The sequence below is a fragment of the Schistocerca cancellata genome, chromosome 6 (genome assembly GCF_023864275.1).
Source record: "Schistocerca cancellata isolate TAMUIC-IGC-003103 chromosome 6, iqSchCanc2.1, whole genome shotgun sequence".
In the NCBI taxonomy this organism is placed as follows: domain Eukaryota; kingdom Metazoa; phylum Arthropoda; class Insecta; order Orthoptera; family Acrididae; genus Schistocerca; species Schistocerca cancellata.
Window position 1 is genome coordinate 402,665,942 of NC_064631.1, and position 21,043 is coordinate 402,686,984.

The following is a 21,043-nucleotide window of genomic DNA, read 5'->3' on the forward strand; positions in this document are numbered from 1 at the left end:
CCCTGTCCATGGATCCATAATTAATTCAACATGACTGACAAATGAACCAATCCTACTTCATCACTTACATGGAAACTCTTATCTGTCTTTTAGCTCATCCAAGTTCGGAATTCAACAGACAATAATGTTTTACGGCTTCTTTGGCCAACTCTTCATAATTCAAACACAATATACATAAAAACATGCTCGTAAAATATGACTACATAATTATCACAATAAAAAATTCTGAGTTCAACAAACACCAAAATTTTAAGGTTTACTTAGCCAACTCTTCATTAACTAATACAATGTTCATAAAATCCTGATCCATAAAATATGACTAACATGACTAACTCACACCAAAGTTCTGAGCTCAACAAGCCCCAAAATTTTTAAAGTTTACTCGGCCAACTTCAGATTAATTAGAACAACACTGCTTGCATATACCACTTTCGTATGATTTTAGGACATGACTATAAGGAGAAGATCTTTCCAAGAGAAACTTAACAGGGGCCACTTCCACTCTACATGAGAATTAGTGATGGATTCGAGCACCCCAAAAGATTTTAACCAAAACAAGAAATCCACGGGACAGGAAATTAAATAAAAAGGTACTTAACTGTGCACTGCGATTGAGTCTCAGAAACCATAACTCTCTACCGAAAGGATCGAATTACAGGACAGCTGCAACAAAACCTGAGACGTAGGAGGGGGCAGGGCCTTAAATATCACTCTGCCACCGTGGTAGTCCGATCCCAGTTTGCTCGCGTCAAGCATGCCAGTTATCTGCAACACAAAACACACCAGCGGCAGACAATATTCTGAGGCATGAGATACACAATCCTAACTGCACAACTAGTTATCAATATCTTGCGACGATATACTCCACAAATGAAACCAAGAGAATTAACCTCCGTGACTTACTTGCGCAGTCAAGGCTCTTAAAATCTGGTTAGCCATTCCCTTAAAACCATCACTAAAATAATGGCATAAAAGAATAGCATGAATAATCTCGGCGCACATTTAAAGGCCAGACTAAAATAATGACATAACAGGTAGAATAGGAAAAATATTTCAGCGCAGCTTGGAACGCCAAACACAGACTTACGCAGATCTTCGTTACACTTGTAGCTACGTGTTTAGCCATGCTTCCTGTCTATTTGGTGGGCGTCGTTACACTTCCTTAACCGCCGTCAAGTTATCAAGTGACAATACCAATTTCAATGATAAGCTAATGGAACAATTCCAAACGGTTTTTAGTACACTGGAGTTTTTAGTTGATATGAACACCACCCACCGAAGCAACTCGACGACTCCAATTCGTTCGGCCTGTGTAACTTGTAACCAACTCGACGGAACTTGTCCTCCCAGCCTTGAGGAAATCCCCATCACCATGGCCAGAAGATTTGCATTGTAACGGTCAAACTCACAATAGCGGCTGGACACGCTCCTTCGTCATGCCCACTCGGCCTCTAGCCGTGCTGCATACAAACACAGTCCCACGTCACTCCGCTTCACACCGCGCATACCCGCACACCAGCCACCAACAGAGCGCGCGTATTGCAGTTAAAATCCCCCGCCGCCAAAGATGTGAAGAAGACAAATAACCATCTAAGTCAACTCAACGATGAGAAGAAAATCCATGGAAACTGGCGCCAGCAACGCACCAGCTCAGCCACAGTACGAGGGGCGTTGAGTAATTAATACAACACTTTTTTTCTGAAAGTAGGTTGGTTTTATACAGGATTCCAATACACCAAGTTATTCCCCACTCTTTTGGTTACAAAATCCCGTTTTGCAACATAATCTACGTTCAGTGCGACGACCTTGCAGTTTAAAATTACAGATATATGAAATCAGTAATACTACATATAACAAGAAAATGAAAGCTACATATAAAACTAACTAAATGTCAATATATAGGTTCCTAATCCGTATAAGAGCCGTATCATCAGCTTTCACGAGGGCGCTCCAACACCCCTGGTAGGAATACAAGGGGCATTCATCTGTAATGTGCTTGATTGTCTCGTTCGGAGCCCCACAGCCACAAACCGGAGACTCTGTAGCACCCCATTTGTAAAGAGAGTCTCCGCACTCGGCTATGCCTAGTGGCATATCTGTTCAATTCGACCTACCGTTTTCTGTCGAGGTCTGTACCATAGTATCACAGTTATACTTTTGGAACCACTCAAGCTACATCTACATCTACGTCTACATGGATGCTCTGCAAATCACATTTAAGTGCCTGGCAGAGGGTTCATCTTACCACCTTCACAATTCTCTATTATTCCAATCTCGTATAGCGCGCGGAAAGAATGAACACCTATGTCTTTCCGTACGAGCTCTGATTTCCCTTATTTTATCGTGGTGATCGTTCCTCCCATGTAGGTCGGTGTCAACAAAATATTTTCGAATTCGGAGGAGAAAGTTGGTGACTGGAATTTCGTGAGAAGATTCAGTCGCAACGAAAAACGCCTTTCTTTTAATGACATCCAGCCCAAATCCTGTATCGTTTCTGTGACACTCTCTCCCATATTTCGCGATAATACAGAACGTGCTGCCTTTCTTTGGACTTTTGCGATGTACTCCGTCAGTCCTATCTGGTAAGAATCCCACACCGCGCAGCTGTATTCTAAAAGAGGACGGACAAGCGTAGTGTAGGCAGTCTCCTTAGTAGGTTTGTTTACAGTCTTTGGTTAGCCTTCCCCACAACATTTTCTATGTGTTTCTTCCAATTTAAGTTGTTCGTAATTGTAATACCTAGGTATTTAGTTCAATTTACGACTTTCATATTAGACTGATTTATCGTGTAACGGAAGTTTAATGAGTTCCTTTCTGCACTCATGCGGATGACCTCACACTTTTCGTTATTTAGGGTCAACTACCACTTTTCGCCGCATTCAGATATCTTTTCTAAATCGTTTTGCAGTTTGTTTTCATCTTCTGAAGACTTTATTAGTCGATAAACGACAGCGTCATCTGCAAACAACGGTAGACGGCTGCTCAGATTGTCTCCCAAATCGTTTATATAGATACCGAAAAGCAAAGGGCCTATAACACTGCCTTGGGAATTTTCAGTTAGTTGACATCTGTGGTCCCACAGGTCTCTCATCTTGGTATTACTGGAATGTAGCTGTTCTGCTTGTCGTAATGGTGGGTTTCTTGAACGGAGTCTATTTCGTCGTAAACTTGGTATGTCTTCCTGTAGGTTCTCCTGTAGCTTGCGGTATTTCTTAAGCAAGGTCTCGCTTCTACGGATTGTGAGTGGATACATGTTATTCAGCAGAGGAAGCCAATAAGTCGGTGATGGTCGGATTGCCCCAGTTTGGTTCAACAGGACGACGATCCAGTTGGTGTGGCAGCTGTTTAGCGACACTGGGTCATAATACTTGGCTGCTGAGCAGACCAACGGAATCGATGATGTGCGCAAGGTGCCTACTGAAGCTACCCATATCAATCCACACAATTTTTGAATAATATTGATACGAGTTTTAATGTTGGCACCAGTGTTTTCGAGATGTTTTCTATATGAAAGGGTGCAGTCAAGGATGACACCAAGGTACTTAGGGTACTTGTTATGGCAAAAAGTGTTTCTATTAAGTTTCACTCTGAACTCCGCATTACCTTTTTTGTCTGTCGTGTGGAATGTACATACTTCAGTTTTACTTGTATTCGGTTTAAATCGCCACTTTCTAAAATAGGCACTCATAACGGTTAGATCTTCTGTGAGAATTGTCTCCGCTCGTCCATGATCCTTGGCTCTACAAGCAAGAGCGATATTGTCTGCTAGCAGAATTTTGTTGACCTGGTATTGGGGAGATCGGAGATACATAGGTTGAATAATAGAGTGGCTAAGATGGATCCCTGCGGTTGACCATTACATAATTTCCTCTCCTTGCTCACATTTTCTCCCAACACCGAAATATATATTGTTTATCATGGTGTTGATGAGAGTTACAGTTTTTAGGCATAGGTTTTTTTTTTAGTAAGTTGTGTATCATCTCTTCTCTCCAGACTGCGTCGTATGCCGCGGTTAGGTCTACGAACGCGTCAAATGTCTGCACGTTTCCTTGGAAACCAGCCTCTATTAAAGTTGTTAGAGCCTGTACCTGGTTGTAGAAACTTCTCTGTGGCCTGAAACCCGCTTGCTCAACTGGGATATGTTCCAGAATGAAGCCGCTAATACTACTATAGATGCACTAACAACCTCGGCGTCATCCACGTACTGCTTTCCGCGGAGTGCGTACTTCATAGGGCCAAACAGATGGAAGTCGGAAGGTGCGAGATACGTGTTGTAGGGTGAATGTGGAAGAATAGTCCAATGCAGATTTGTTAGCTCCTCTCTGGTGTGCAGACTAGCGTGAGGCCTCGCCTTGTCATGGAGAAGGAGAAGTTCATTTGCGTTTTTGTGGTGACAGACAAGCTGCAGTCGTTTCTTCGATTTCCCGCCGGTAGCACAATACACTTCAGATTTGATCGTTGCACCATGAGGGAGGACATCAGACAGAATGATTTCCTTCAGCGTCCCAGAAGACCGACACCATGTCTTTACCGGCTGAGAGTGCGGCTTTGAACTTTTTCTTCGGGGAAGAGGTGGTGCCACCCCATGGATTGCCCTTTTGTTTCAGGTTCGAAGTAGCGAACCCATGTTTCGTCGGCTGTGACGATGTCCGACAAAAACTATCACGATCAACCTCATAGAGCACATGCAATTCTGCAAAGTTGGTCGTCCGTTGCCCTGTTCGGCGGTAGGGAACTCAGCAGGCACACACAGCTTTGCATACCTCAACTGATCGACGAGTGTGTCAGCACTACCAATAGCGACGTCCAGTTGCGCAGGGAGGTGTTCGATGGCGATCCGTCGGTCACCTCGAATGAGTGTGTCCGCACGTTCAAATTGCAGGACTCAGAGCTGTGTGCGACCTGTCGGCACGCGGAAGATTGGACATATTTACCCAACTTTCTTGTGATGATGACAAACACCTCGCCAGACGACTCACCGTGCTTTTGTTCCCTGCCAGGTCTCTATAGACAGTCTGCAGGCACCTATTAATATTTCCGATGCTGTGGTTTCCCAACAAAAGAAACTCAGTGACAGCTCTCTGCTTGGAACGCACCTCCGTTACAGACGCCATGTTGAAGGCAACGTATTGTGTCTCCACCTCCAGGAATTCTATGAAACTGTAGGGGCTGAAGCAGGAATACTCCACGATCTCCCACAGCAAATTCCGCATTTTTTCAACTCAAACTGACCGAGACAAAAAATGTGTTGGGTCACTCACTGAACACCCCTCATATAATTGGATCCGATATTGCTTATAGACTTACCGCTAGGATTATACATTCCAGAGCAGCATACCTTAGTACTATGTAATCTAACAGTTATTTTCTTACTCGATTTCGGCCTACTACGAATTACATAAGTACCTACTTCTGATTTAACTTCCAAGTTTTCCAATAATTTTTGTTCCTATCATCTTCTTCAACGGGATTACTCTGCTATTCACAATAAAGTGACTGGAAGAGGGTTGAATGAACCACCTTCAAGCTGTCTATCTACCGTTCCACTCTCGAACGGCGAGCGGGAAAAACGAGCACTTAAATTTTTCTGTGCGAACCTTGATTTCTCTTAATTTATCGTGATGATCATGTTTTCGCAATCGGAGGAGGAAACTGGTGATTGAAATTTCATGAGAAGATCCCGTCACAACGAAAAACGCCTTTGTTTTAATGATTGCCACTCCAATTCACGTAACATGTCTGTGATACTATCTCCCCTATTTCGCGATAATACAAAACGAGCTGCCCTTCTTTGTACTTTTTCGATGTCATCCGTCAGCACCCACGTGCTGCGGATCCCACACCGCACAGCAATACACCAGAATAGGGCGGACAAGCGTGTTGTAAGCAGTCTCTTTAATAGACCTGTTGCACCTTCTAAGTGTTCTGCCAATGAATCGCGCGCAGTCTTTGGTTTGCTCTGCCCACAACATAATCTACATGATCAGTCCAATTTAGGTTATTTGTAATTGTAATCCCTAAGTATTTTGTAGAATTTACAGCCTGCAGTTTTGTGTAATTTATCGCGTAATCGAAATTTAGCTGAATTCTTTTAGTACTCATGTGAATAAAGTCACACTTTCCTTTATTCATGGTGAACTGCCACTTTTCGCACCATACAGATATCTTACCTAAATCATTTTGCAATTCGTTTTGGTCATCTGATGACTTTACAAGACGGTAAATGACAGTATCATCTACAAACAATCTAAGGCGGCTACTCAGATTGTCTCCTATATCGTTAATATAGATCAGGAACAATAGAGGGCCTGTAACACTTCCTTGGGGAACGCCGGATATTACTTCTGTTTTACTCGATCACTTTCCGTCTATTACTACGAACTGTGACCTGGCTGACAGAAAATCACGAACCCAGTCGCAAAACTGAGGGGATATTCCATGCGCACACAGTTTGGTTAGAGGACGCTTTTGTGGAAGATGTTGAAAGCTTTCTGGAAATCTAAAAATATGGAATCAATTGATATCCCCTGTCGATAGCACTCTTTACTTCATGAGTATAAAGAGATGTTGCGTTTTACAAGAATGAAGTTTTCTGAATCCGTGCTGACTATGTGTTAATAAATCGTTTTCTTCGAGGTAGTTCATAATCTTCGAACATAGTATATGTTCCAAAACTCTACTGCAAATCGACGTTAGTGATATGGACCTGTAATTCAGCGGATTACTCCTATTAACCTTTTTGGGTATTAGTGTGACTTGAGCAATTTTCCAGTTTTTAGGTACGAAACTTTCCTTGAGCGAGCGGTTGTATATAACTGCTAAACATGGAGCTATTGTATCAGCAAACTCTGAAAGGAACCTGACTGGTACACAATCTTGACTGGAGGCCTTGCCTTTATTAAGTGATTTGAGCTGCTTTGCTACACCGAGGATATCTACTCTTATGTTTCTCATCTTGGCAGTTGTTCTTGATTGGAATTCAGGAATATTTACATCGCTTTCTTTGGTGAAGGAGTTTCGGGAAACCTGGCAATCTTTACCATTTCTGCTAGTCGCCCGAAACCAGAGAGAATCTCCTCTGATCCAAAGCGACACACGTCATTGGCACCGACATCGGGCACCACCTGCAGTTGGCTGCATTCTGTACTCTTCATGGCATCTGGAAGCACCCTTTCCACATCTGGAATGACTCCTCTCGGTATGCACACGAAGTGCACACTGGCTTCCTTTCCCTACTAGGCAGCTATGTTCCTAAGGGGCCCTATTACGCGCCTAACGTTGGAGCTCCCAACTATCAATAAACCCAGCCTCTGTGATTGGCCAGATCTTGCTGGCTGAGAGTTTCCTCTGAAACAGGACAGGCGACTGCATCTGGCTGAGCGACAGTGATAAAGGGCATAGCTGTCTCAGATCCTAATGAGAGTGGTAAACTCTCTGTGAATGCCCAGACCTTGTGGGCCGAGAAGCTTCCTTTGGAACAGTCTGGACGACTGCATGCGGCTTGGAGACTTCCTCAGCCACAGATAACGCCCGAAACTTGTTCGTCAAACGAACTGGGGAGGCCCTACGATCGGCCCCTCAGAAAGTCTTTCGCTGCCTGCCAGACTTTGGAATGATCTCCCACTCGACCACAGGTGAGGGGTCAGCCTCAGTGCAGGCAGTACCCGGGGCGGCCACAGCAGTGGACCGATTGGGTGACACGTGGGACGTGCTCGATGTCCCTCGCATCTGACCCCCTCACAGCGATGCCACTTGGCAGCAGCCTCAAGCTGTGTGACAGAAGCCAACACTACCTGGAGCTGTGAGCGAAGGGTCAACAACTCACAGCAATCACAGTTTCTATCCATTACTGAATTCGCTCCTGTTTGAAGCTCATAAAAATATGTAATAAACGAACGCTGCACTCGCCTTATTAGCAGCAGGAACTCGCGGTGCTCACTGACGGCCTAACCGACACATAGTGCTGTTGTTTCCGAACTTCTCACGACTTTACTATAGTTTCCTTTTTGGTTTCCTCTGAAGATGGGTACCTTGAAGATCCTTTCGAAACGGATATCTGTTCATAATTTCATTTACTTCACTCTTCAACTCTTTCATATCACTTCTGATTCTATGCAGTCACTTGCACTACAGAGATTTTTCTCCAGTTGACGTCTTTAAAAATTCTCTTGCATATCTTATTTTCATTCGCAGGAACCAGATGGCCATAAAACATCATTCTACGTTTTCTCATCGCTACATGTATTTGTTCAGTGTTTCTGTACAGATCCTCGTTACTCCTCTTCTGGTATTCATTTTTCTGTTTTGTTGACTCCATAGTTCTTTAGGATTTTCTGTTCTTTCTGCTCCATATTTTCTATTTCTCCCGCCTTTTTTGAAATCGACACATTTGCCTTCATATAAATATTCAGGTTTTTTACAGTAAAACAGTACCGTAATTATGCTTGAGAGGCAATATATCTCTTATTGTTCATATCTTAAGTTCAGCGAAAAGCCTTTTCCACCTTCTTTGCCCGGAGTTTCTTAGCTTCGCAGTCACGGCCGTTCTTCTTTATTACTTCACCAAGCTATTCATACTGTTTTTGATCCATTCTGTTTTCCAGAATGATGAAATCACCCAGGGAACGCCACGAAAACATTCTTGAAACAATAACACTCCCACCTGTATGCCGGGTGTATGCTTTCAGACGTTTCACAACGATGAAACATAAAACCTTCATTCATGTAAAAAGTCCACCTGTCGCCAATCAGCGGACGTCCAATTGCGGTACTGACGCGCAGATTTCAGCCTTCGTCGCCGATGCACAGCAGTCAGCATGGATGCACGAACCAAGCGCCTGTTGTCGAGGCCCATATACAGCAACATTCGCTTGACGGTTGTTGAGGAGACAGTGTTGCTAGGCCCTTGGTTCATTTGGACGTTCAGTTGCTCAACAGTTGCATGTCTGTTCCCCTGTACGCATCTTCGCAGCCCTAGTTCATCCTTGTTATCTATGTCCCATGGTGCACCACAGTTGCCTCGGCGCCAGTTTTGGGTAACGCCATTTTCCCATGCACGGTACATTTTAACCACGGAGGCATGCGAACAGTCTACAGACTTAGCCGTTTCGGAAATGCTTCCACCCTTGGCCTGAAGGCTTATGATCGTCAGCTTTTGGTCGCCAGATAATCCGCTCCGTTTCCGCATTATAAAAACTACCGCACTATTTTCCGCGTCTCCCGACACACTTTATATACCCTCTAGTGCTTGTGCTGCCACATGCCGTCATTAAGTGGCTGTTGCATATTGACGCTGAACATAGGCGGTGGTCACATTAACGTGACTGGGCCGTTTATTTCAGACACACATACACCGAAGTGACAATAGCCATGGGATAGCGATATGCGCAAATACAGATAGCGCTAGTATCGGGTACACGTGGTAAAGGGCAGTGCATAGGCCGAACTGTCATTTCTACTCAGATTATTCATTTGAAAAGGTTTCTGACGTGATAATAGGCGCACGACGGTAATTAACGGAGTGGTACGCGATATGGTAGTTGGACATGGATATTCCATTTCGGAAATCGTTAGCGAATTCAGTATTGCTAAATCCACAGTGTCAACGGTATGCCAAGAATACCAAATTTCAGGCATTACCTCTCACCATGGACAACACACCGGCAGATGTCCTTCACTTAACGACTGTGGGCAGCGGCGTCTGCGTAGAGTTGCCACTGCTAAAATACGAGCAACACTACGTGAAATAATCACAGAAATAAATGTGGGACGTACGACGAACGTATCCCTTAGGACAGTGCGGCGAAATTTGGCGTTAATGGGGTATCGCAGTAGACAACCGACGCGAGTGCCTTTGCTAACAGTATCGCCTGCAGCGCCTCTGCTCCTCTCTTGGCTTGTGACCATATCGGTTGGAATCTAGACAGCAGGAAAACCGTGGCCTGGTCAGACGAATCCTGTTTCAGATGGTAAGAGCAGATAGGGCTAGAGTGTGCTGCAAACCCACCGAAGCCATGGACTCAAATCGTCAACAGATACTCTGGAAGCTCCGTAGTGGTGTGGGATGTGTTTACATGGAATGGACTGAGTCCTCTGGTCCAACTCAACCGATCATTGACTGGAAATGGTTATTTTCGCCTACTTGGATTCCATTAACAGCCAGTTATGCATTTAATGTTTCCAAACAATGATGTAATTTTTATGGATCACAACGCGGCATATCATTGGGCCACTATTGTTCGCATTTGGTTCAAAGAGCATTGTGTACAGTTCAAATGAATGATCTGGCCACCCAGATCGCGCAACACGAATCCCATGGAACATTTATTGGACATAATCGAGAGATCCATTTGCGCACAAAATCCTGCACCAGCAGCACTTTCGCAAGCATGCTTGGCTACAGAGGCAACGCGGCACAATATTCTTTGAGGTGACTTCCAATGACTTGTTGAGTCGATGCTAAGTCGAGTTACCGCACTACACCAGGACAATGTTAGTTGGTATCCCGTGACTTTTGCCACCTCGGTGTGTATTTCAGATGGATTTAACATATTTCACACATATTCGTACAGTATTTAATCCGTCTCTTCAGCGAGTTTAGCTGTAGAATTCCATTAGTCCATCTCCATAACTGAATGGTCAGAGCACCTGACTGCCATGCGAAGGATCCACATGCGATTCTGGTACTGACAGAGATTTTTCCTTGGTGGAGAGATTGGAACTGGGTGCACTCAACCTCGTGATACCTACTGAAGAGCTACTTCAATGAGTATTAGTGGCTCCAGGTCACGAAAACTGACAGTGTCTAGGAGAGCAGTGTGCTGACCTCAGGCAGTTCCATACCACATCCAATGACGCCAATGGTGAAAGATAAGTCGGCGGCCATTCAGTACCAATGGGCCCACCAGGGTCTGTGGGGGTATTTAGAGTGTTTAGAGAGAGTTTTGTAATTCTGCCAATAATGTCACCATGCAGCTGTAGAGAGGACGTTAAACTGTATCTGTGGTATTGAGCCATGTGGCATGACCTTTGGCCCCAAAACCCATTGAGTTACTGGCTTGTTGCTGTGTTTATCCTCATTATGTGTTTGGTGAATTACGCAACGCAAATAAGAGTCATATTGTGTTTCGTACTTCAAGAGTTTTCCAAGTCAACTAATTACAGGGAAGGTATACTGCTACCAACAAGTCGTTTTCGGACGTTTTATATGTCAGTCCTTGACATCGTCATCTCCATCCTTATCGGTAGTAGGACTGTCTTACTGCTACAGCATTTTTCAAATAATGTCTCATGTATGTACCGATGTATCCTCTATTCTGTTCGATTGTGTCCTTGAAAGGATGATCTGAGAATGCGAAGAATAACTTAGGAAGTGTGGAGTAAATAACCAGATGCAATCAAATATACGGGGCAGCTAAGACGGACCACCCCAGACATATCCAGAGTGAATCAATATGTCGAGCTGTGCTTTTCGCCAAGTAATAACGGACAACATTGCAAATTTCCTGACTTTCGCAACTACACTGATGAGCCAAAACATTATGGCAACTTGCTTAATATCTTGTTTGTCCGTCTTTGGAACGAAATACATCACTGATTCTGCGTATTAGGGATCCGACAGTTTGTTGGTAAGTTTGTGGAGATATGTGGCACTAGATGTCTACGCACAAGTCACGTAATCCGCGAAAATAACGGGCCACTGATTTGCGTACGCGGTGATGGCCCCCGACAGCGACCCATATGGGTTCTATAGGATTAACATCAGGCGAATCAATGTCAATTCTTTATAATGCTCTTCAAACCACTGCAGCACGATTCTGGCTCCGAAAGACGACATTGCTGTTGGAGAAGGCTTCACGGATGAAGGGATACAGGTGGTTCGCAGCTGTCAGCGTGTCTTCGATTACTGCCACAGATCCTATGCAAGTGCAAGAGTGTATTTTCCTCAGCAAAATACTGCTCCCACCAGCCTGCGTCCGTGGCGCGCTTCACGTTTCGAGCCCCCCTTCTCCTCGATAACGACGTTTGTGGAGACTACCATCGACCAAATGTAGTAAAAATGTGATTCACCTGAAGAGCCGACATGTTTCCGTTGATCGACGGTCGAATCCAGACGATTCCGTGCCCATTGCAGTCGTAATAGGCGATGTCGTTGGATTCACATGTCACCACGTAGGGGTGATCTGCTGCTGAGCTCCATGCTCAACTATGTGCGATGAACGGTGTGTTCCGAAACACTTGTCCGTGACCAGCATTGTGCTCTTTCAGCAGAGATGCCACAGATCACAATGTATCCTATTTTATAGAGCAAACAAACCTCAGATCCCCACATTCTGAGAAGACTCGTGGACTTCCAATTATTTGGCGCCTAGTGGTAGTTTCATTGTCCTTCTACCTCTTTCCGTAGATGCTCACGACAGTAGCACGTGAATATTTTAACAGTATCGTCTGCCCGGCCACGGTGGCCGTGCGGTTCTAGGCGCTCCAGTCCGGAGCCGCGCTGTTGCTACGGTCGCAGGTTCGAATCCTGCCTCGGGCATGGGTGTATGTGATGTCTTTAGGTTAGTTAGGTTTAAGTAGTTCTAAGTTCTAGGGGACTGATGACCACAGCAGTTGAGTCCCATAGTGCTCAGAGCCAGTATCGTCTGTTTCGAGATACTCGTTCACAGGCTCCACGTAATAATAATCTATCATTTATCAAAGTCGCTTCTCTCAACGGATTTCCCCATTTGCAGCCCATATCTTCTTTAGGATAGTCCCCCGTTCGTGTCTGCTCCGCCTACACACTTTTGTTACCGCGTCACCTGGCCGCAACGCCATCAGGAGGCATCCAACATCGCGGTGAGCAGCGGTCAGAATTTTTTGGCTGATAGGTGCAATTTTTATCGTTTATAGTCGCCAAATTACGGCATCAGCTTTGTTTTCTTCTAATGGAACTTCAACGACATAACATGTATGAGACTTGATCATATAGTATTAAGATAAAAGCGCCGCATACCACTGTCCCGCCGTTAGGAGAAGACGTTTCACAAACGTCTGTCGTATTATACCAAATCTAAGCTAACACGTAACTCAGCTATGATTCTTGTGTTTACCTGGCCTCTTGAAGACCGTCAGTCTGTCTTCTGCTGTTTTAGCAACCAGATTACTTGCTCTCAGGCCGCTGAGACATGCACAATGTACACTACAGTCGAAAAATTGAATGTCGTTCATGGCGAATGTCGCGAATCTATTAGAACAGCGATGTGGTTATATGCTGAGGAGTATGCAGATGGTGCCAAGGATTCACGATCTGTCTTTGCAAACATTATAAAAATTCTAGAAACTGGAAGAATAGAGAATAAAATTCGCCAAGAACAAAGAAGGACTGTGCGGCTGGTCCCGGCGGAGGTTAGAATCCTCGCTCGGGCATGTGTGTGTGTGTGTGTGTGTGTGTGTGTGTGTGTGTGTGTGTTTGTTTCTCCTTAGGATAATTTAGGTTAAATAGTGCGTAAGCTTAGGGACTGATGACCTTAGCAGTTAAGTCCCATAAGATTTCACATACATTGGATTGGACAAAGAAGAGCAAATGATGAAAGTAATGAACTAACATTTTAGCAGCAATAACACATCTACATCTACATCTACATCTACGTGATTACTTTGCAATTCATAATAAAGTGCCTGGAAGAGGCTTCAATGAACCAGTTTCAAGCTGTCTCTCTACCGTTCCACTCTCGAACGGCACGCGGGAAAAACGAGCACTTAAATTTTTCTGTGCGAGCCCTGATTTCTCTTATTTTATCGTGATGATCATGTTTTCGCAATCGGAGGAGGAAACTGGTGATTGAAATTTCATGAGAAGATCCCGTCGCAACGAAAAACGCCTTTGTTTTAATGATTGCAACTCTAATTCACGTATCATGTCTGTGACACTATCTCCCTTATTTCGCGATAATACAAAATGAGCTGACCTTCTTTGTATTTTTCCGATGTCATTCGTCAGTCCAACCTGATGCGGATCCCACACCGCACAGCAATACTCCAGAATAGGGCGGACAAGCGTAATGTAAGCAGTCTCTTTGGTAGACCTGTTGCACCTTCTAAGTGTTCTGCAATGAATCGCAGTCTTTGGTCTGCTCTACCCACAATATTATCTATGTGATCGTTCCAATTTAGGTTATTTGTAAGTGTAATCCCTAAGTATTTAGTTGAATTCACAGCCTTCAGATTTGTGTGATTTATGATGTAACCGAAATTTAGCGGATTTCTTTTAGTGCTCATGTGGATGAATTCACACTTTTCCTTATTCAGGGTCAATTGCCATTTTTCGCATCATTTTGCAATTCGTTTTGATCATCTGATGACTTTACAAGACGGTAAATGACAGCATCATCTACAAACAATCCAAGACGGCTATTTAGATTGTCTCCTATGCCGTTAATATAGATCAGGAACAACAGAGGGCCTATAACACTTCCTTGGGGAACGCCGGATATTACTTCTATTTTACTCGATGACTTTCCGTCTGTTACTACGAACTGTGACCTTGCTGAAAGGAAATCACGAATCCAGTCGCACAACTGAGACGATATTCCATACTCACGCAACTTGGTTAGAAGACGCTTGTGAGGAACGGTGTGGGAAACCTTCTGGAAATCTAAAAATATGGAATCAATTTGACATCACCTGTCGATAGCACTCATTACTTCATGAGTATATAGAGCTAGTTGTGTTTCACAAGAACGATATTTTCTGAATCCGTGCTGACTATGTGTCAATAAATCGTTTTCTTCAAATGGCTCTGAGCACTATGGGACTTAACATCTATGGTCATCAGTCCCCTAGAACTTAGAACTACTTAAACCTAACTAACCTAAGGACAGCACACAACACCCAGCCATCACGAGGCAGAGAAAATCCCTGACCCCGGCGGGAATCGAACCCGGGAACCCGGGCGCGGGAAGCGAGAACGCTACCGCACGACCACGAGATGCGGGCTCGTTTTCTTCGAGGTACTTCATAATGTTCGAATACAGTATATGCTCTAATACCTTAACTTCAGATTTTGTGATGTTTAGTGTTATTATTATTATTTTTAATTTAATCAATTTCCTAACAGGTCTATTATAACTCCATACTGGTATCACCAATATGATAGAGTAGGTCGAGGAAACAATGGAGCCTTTTTCTGAAGGTCCGAGGCGGAGGGATACAACTCTGCCAGGACGCCCCCTGAGAAGGACGAGGCCCCCTATGTCCCGAAATACCGCAATCTATCCCGAAACACCGCAATCTATTTCTCCTTACAGTATGATCATTGGGCTGCTAAGGATTGTCTCCACGAGTAGAGGACTTTGAACACATAATTAAACGTTCAGAAATACAAAACAGAAAAGAATGTGAACTTGGCTAAGGTCCAAGATGGCTATATAATCCGACATTCTGACGGACAAGGAGAGAATGAAGCTGAGGTTCGGCGAGAGAGGTCGTCGGTGTTAGGTCTACGCTGACTGCTGTCCCTAGCCTTTCACCTGCAAATGGAGCGAATAAAGCAAACAACTGTAGCCTGTCGCAGCTACGAACTTGACTGCTAACAGATGAGATGATACTTCGTGTGTTTTGTAGGGAGCAAATTGTGCTCATGTGGGAGCAATCTAGATGCTTGTAACACAATAAACTGGTAGCCAAGATCGCATGATACCATGGAATAAAAAGAATTCCTACGATCTTGGCTACCAGTTTATTGTTTTACTTCGTGTGTTCGTTTTCTGCGCTGATAATGCCTTCGGTATTGTCTTCATGGCCGAGAGGCTGGGACCAAGGACGCTGAATTGCCTTCGTAAGTGGGTGCACTACAGACAATGCTGCACTTTTTAAGTTTCTATTTTCTGACGTAATTCTCAACCAAATCCGCATAACAGCAACCCCCTATGAGGAACTGGCACTTCTGTCCACGGTGGCGTGAGCTCTGATTTCGGTAAGCTTTGCACCTGTATCTGACAGCCCACATTTCAGTGTGATTGTCTCCACTTGGGTACCAAACTTCAAATTTAAGGAGCCCAAGGACAGTGTAACTTTAAATTTAGAGAAGATCTGTTTTATAATATTGAATAAATGCGTGTTCGCAAAAGTAGTATAGGTACGTACTACGTCTTACTTTGCACTTAAACCCAGTATTGAATTATGTGATACCACTGATGTGATACTCCAAGATGGGCGCCACTTTTCACTTAAACGCCTTAAACGAATGTGTCACAAGCCACACTCCCTCTTATCAGTGACGTCTCATTCCTTATCTATGACATATCATGACGGCACAAGCCGCGAGATTTTTTCAATGACGGCATACTGGTGGGAAATGCAGAAAATACTAATGAAACATGCAAACAGTATTATATTACATGTTCAATTTAAATGGTTTGTATTATTTTTTTAAAGAAACACCTAACCATCATCTGAACTGTGTAAAATGTTACACTCCATGTTCAGTCCACAAGTGGCCCATCGGGACCATCCGACCGCTGTGTCATCCTCAGCTGAGGATGCAGATAGGAGGGGCGTGTGGTCAGCACACCGCTCTCCCGGTCGTTATGGTGGTTTTCTGTGACCGGAGCCGCTTCTGTTCGGTCGAGTAGCTCCTCAATTGGCATCACGAGCCTGAGTGCACCCCCAAAAAATGGCAACAGCGCATGGCGGCCGGATGGTCACCCATCCAAGTGCCAGCCACGCCCGACAGCGCTTAACTTCGGTGATCTGACGGGAACCGGTGTATCCACTGCGGCAAAGCCGTCGTGTAAAAAAATGTAACCAGATTCAAATAAAAATATTGCCAATACTAGAGTATTCTCATACTGAAAAATGAATAACCTTAATCTAAATTGCATAAAAATGGCGCCATGTTAAAAAAACATTGCCAATACTACAGTATTTCGAAAGACTGTTTAAGCTTGACGTAAGTTGTGCAGATCGGTGTTATTCATATCTCTCTCTCTCTCTCTTTCTCTCTCTCTCTCTCTCTCTCTCTTTCACACACACACAAACACACAAACGTCTGAGAAATATATTATGCATCTGAGTGTACTTGGAAGGCTGAAGAGAAAGAGAGAGAGAGATACTTCTGTGCAAGACCTTCGCTGCAGCGAAAACGTCTCATTAGGTCAGTACTGGTGTGTCTGACTTCATGGTCAAGCTGTAGGCGGTCCATGAGAAGACATGCTTCTCACTAAATAGACTGCTGCATCGATGTGAGAGGGAAGCCAACAGCTTTATAGTGTCAAAAAATGGCGTCCTTTGATGACATGACTTTTTCATTATGATATAAAAATATCCACTGCGCCAAAATTTTATACTGTTTCAAACAATAGTTCACGAGCCATTAGCAACTCGTCAATTTTCAAAATGAAACTGAGGTCCAATACACACTCTAGGACAATAAAAAAATGCGTACCGCGAAGGAATTATCCGAATGGGACGGAAATCAGTAGATGTGATGCACATCTACAGGCAGACATATGACTACAACTTCAGAAAGATTGGATTATTTATTCAAGGGAAAGAGCTTCACAAATTGGGCAAGTCAGTAATGCGTTGGTCCACCTCTGGCCCTCATGCAAGCAGTTATTCGGCGTGACACTGATTGACAGAGTTGTTGGGAGTGCTCCTGAGGGATATCGCGCCAAATTCTGCTCAATCGACGCGTCAGAACGTCAAAATCCCGAGCTAGTTGGACGGCCCTGCCCATTATGCTTCAAACGTTCTCAGATGGGTAAAGATCTGAAGACCTTGCTGGCCGCTGTGGGGTTCGGCAAGCACGAAGGCAAGCAGTAGAAACTCTCCCTGTGTGCGGCCGGCCATTATCTTGCTGAAGTATAAGCCCAAGATAGCTTTCCATGTAGGACAACAAAACGGACCCTAGAATATCATCGACGTACCAAAGGGGTCCTGTTATGAAGAGGAATGGCATCCTTGTTGTCGTGCCATATGACTAGGTCGTCGAATCTCTTTCCAACTGAGAACGTTTGGAGCACAACAGGCAGCGCCCTCCAACTATCTCCGGGATTTTGACGACCTAACGCGCCAATTACGAGGGTCAGTCAAAAAGTAATGCCTCCTATTTTTTTTTCTACGTTTAATTGTCAGGAAATTTAAATGCAATTACATAGGTTGAAAACCACAACATTGAGGATCATTTTGTCATTTTTCAATGTAATCTCCGCCCATCTCTACAGTTTTGGTCCATCTTTGAACAAGGGCATGTATCCCAGCACGGTAAAAATCACAGCTCTGCTTCCTAAGCCATTGACGCACGGATGTTTTGACGGCCTCCTCATCTTCAAAATGAATCCCACGATGAGCTTCTTTTAGTGGCCCGAACAGATGGAAGTCTGATGGTGCCAGGTCAGGGCTGTATGGGGGATGAGGCAAAACTTCCCATCTGGTGTGTGGTCTTGCATTGTCATGCAAAAGAAGAACATCTGCCATTGATTTTGTTGGGCGAACTCGCTGAAGACGTGCTTTAAGTTTGTTGAGGGTTGTGACGTATTGAACAGAATTTATTGTGCATCCCTGCTCCAAAAAATCAACCAGAATCACACCCTCTGTATCCCAGAAAACTGTTGCCATAACTTTCCCTGCTGATCGCACAGTTTTGAATTTTTTCTTCCTCGGCGAGCTTGTGTGACGCCACTCCATTGACTGCCTCTTTGATTCGGGTTCAAAAAAATGCACCCATGTTTCGTCCCCGGTCACAATTTTTTTCAGAAACTCATCTCCCTCCAAACGGAAGCGCTGCAAGTGTTGGGAGGCTATTGTTTTCCTTGCCTCTTTATTCTGATCGGTTAACATTCTTGGAACCCACCGTGCACAAACTTTTGAGTACCCCAATTGTTTAATAATCGTGATCACACTGCCTTTACTAAGAGAAATAATGCGACACACTTCATCTGCAGTCACCCGACGGTCACCACGAATGATGTCATCAACTTGCTGAATGTTGTGTGGAGTCACTGCACTCACCGGCCTGCCGCTCCGCTTTTCGTCAGTCAACGGTGTTTGCCCTTCAGCTTCCTTACAACGACGAACCCATCGTCTAACAGTGCTGACATCCACTGTCACAACACCATACACCTTCTTCAGTCTTTCATGAATGCGTATGGGCGTTTCACCTTCTGCATTCAAGAATTCAATCACACAACGCTGTCTCAAACGAACATCGATGTCGGCCATCTTACAAACTTCTGCTGTGCTGCCACCTGTTGACACAGAAAGTTACTACTGCAGTGGATTGCAGAAGAAGGTTTGAGGAATGGCGCCAAATTCAAATTTTTCACTTAACTTAATTTCTTTAAGTAGAAAAAAAATGGGAGGCATTACTTTTTGACCGACCCTCGTAGATTTAACACTATATCCGTCAGGAGGACACCCAACAAGTCTATCAGTGAATGCCAAGTCGAAAAACTGCTTGTATAAGGCCTAGAGATGGACCAACACGTAATCGCCTTGCTAAATTTCTTAAGCTCTTTCTCTTACATAAATCATTCAGTTTTTCTGAAATTGTAATCATTTGTCTGTCTGTACATGTACATCACATCTACCCATTTCCATCCCATTCGGATAATTCCTTCGTTGTCAGTCGATTTTATTTTAGAGTGTACTTTTAATGTTATGAACACCAAATTGGGAATGGGAGTTTTATTCTTGGGCGTTGTGACGTAGTGTGTTGAGCTTTGTGTCAATAAGCTTTTGCTTTGATTTACGTCGAGTCGAGACTTTATTTAATTTTTATAGATGTTGATTTTTGGTGTTAGATGTTTTAATAACACCACCGGATTGCAATTTCAGTCTTTTCTTGTGATCTTCGCTTATAACTTGAAAATTAAAAGCATTTTCACTCCATGCTCATTTACATACTTCGAGGAACGCATTGAAAGTCATATCAGTGTCAACATGACCACTGAGTACATGCCTCAGATTATGCTCGTCTTGTCTGAAAAGAATAATAACGTAGCAAAAAGCTGCCTGCGCCATAATTACGTTCATTTTACTTTTTTCTTTTTATATAGCCTGATCACATATTTTTCTTTGAAAATCATTCTCAGCTGTGAAAGAAAGGTTATTGCTTGTCATACTGCCATTGTAGCTGTAGAAACACCATCACTAGTAGCCGTTCCAAAACAACAAATGGTCACTTTATTTTGTATTTGTTCCACTGCACTGATCAGTTATCTATCATAATTCTGATATAACTTTAACTTCTTCACTTATATAATTCTCGCAGAGTAGCGAAATTTGAATGAAACTTTGTTGCCATTATGTATTGTTCGTGTGAAAATTTACTGACGAACGTTAAGTTAACGTCAAACTTATTGTGTTGCAGGGAACGAGCTTGCTTTGCTGATCCTGAAGATGGCGGTAGCTGCAATTCTTTCAGAGGTGGAACTTCGAGTATGTTACCGAACCAAGATGCCACTCAGGATTGATCCTACACGCAAGATCATGACACCGAAGGGTGGAGCATGGCTTAACGTTCTTCCCCGGGACTGAGTTTGTGCCTTAACAAGGAGGCTACAACAAAGATAGAAACGACAGAGCATAAAGCCATGTCACTCCATCAAATGTGTTAAAAGTCAAATGTTCTATGTAACTTGCCCAAACTGAATTGCATTCAATTTCTACGGTTTAATCATAAATATTTTTATATGTGTTTTGTGATTTAGCTTTAATTGTTTTTTTTTCCTATTCTCTTTGTGTATGGCAAGTAATAATCACTTTCGAAGAAGTTCTGGTGATACTACTATGTACCTCTACACTTACTCATAAAGTGCAATTTTTCAATAAATCTTTTTAGATTACTTCATGGCAGAAGCTACATACAAAGTTCATTACAAAAAAAAATAAAAAATAAGAAAGGCTGTCTTTGGTTATGATACCGGTTTACGAATTTATGGATTATTTAGTACTGAGGAAAACAGTATGAAAGATAATTATTTGTGTCATACTGACTGTGTGACTGCTGCGTAAGAAATAATATATTTCAGTGGTTACTGTGAATAGCTTTCATCTG

At 43.6% G+C, this 21,043-nt stretch overlaps 1 protein-coding gene across 1 annotated transcript in view; it reads left to right on the plus strand.

Annotated features, from left to right (window-relative positions):
• The window catches only part of LOC126191340 (cytochrome P450 6k1-like), a 64,444-nt gene extending 43,761 nt beyond the window's left edge, over nucleotides 1-20,683 (plus strand). Inside the window, exon 5 of the mRNA XM_049932175.1 lies at nucleotides 20,357-20,683. Coding sequence (XP_049788132.1) covers nucleotides 20,357-20,523 — 167 coding nt within the window. The 3' untranslated portion in view covers nucleotides 20,524-20,683. The remainder of the gene's footprint in view (nucleotides 1-20,356) is intronic.
• The last annotated feature ends 360 nt before the right edge of the window (nucleotides 20,684-21,043 follow it).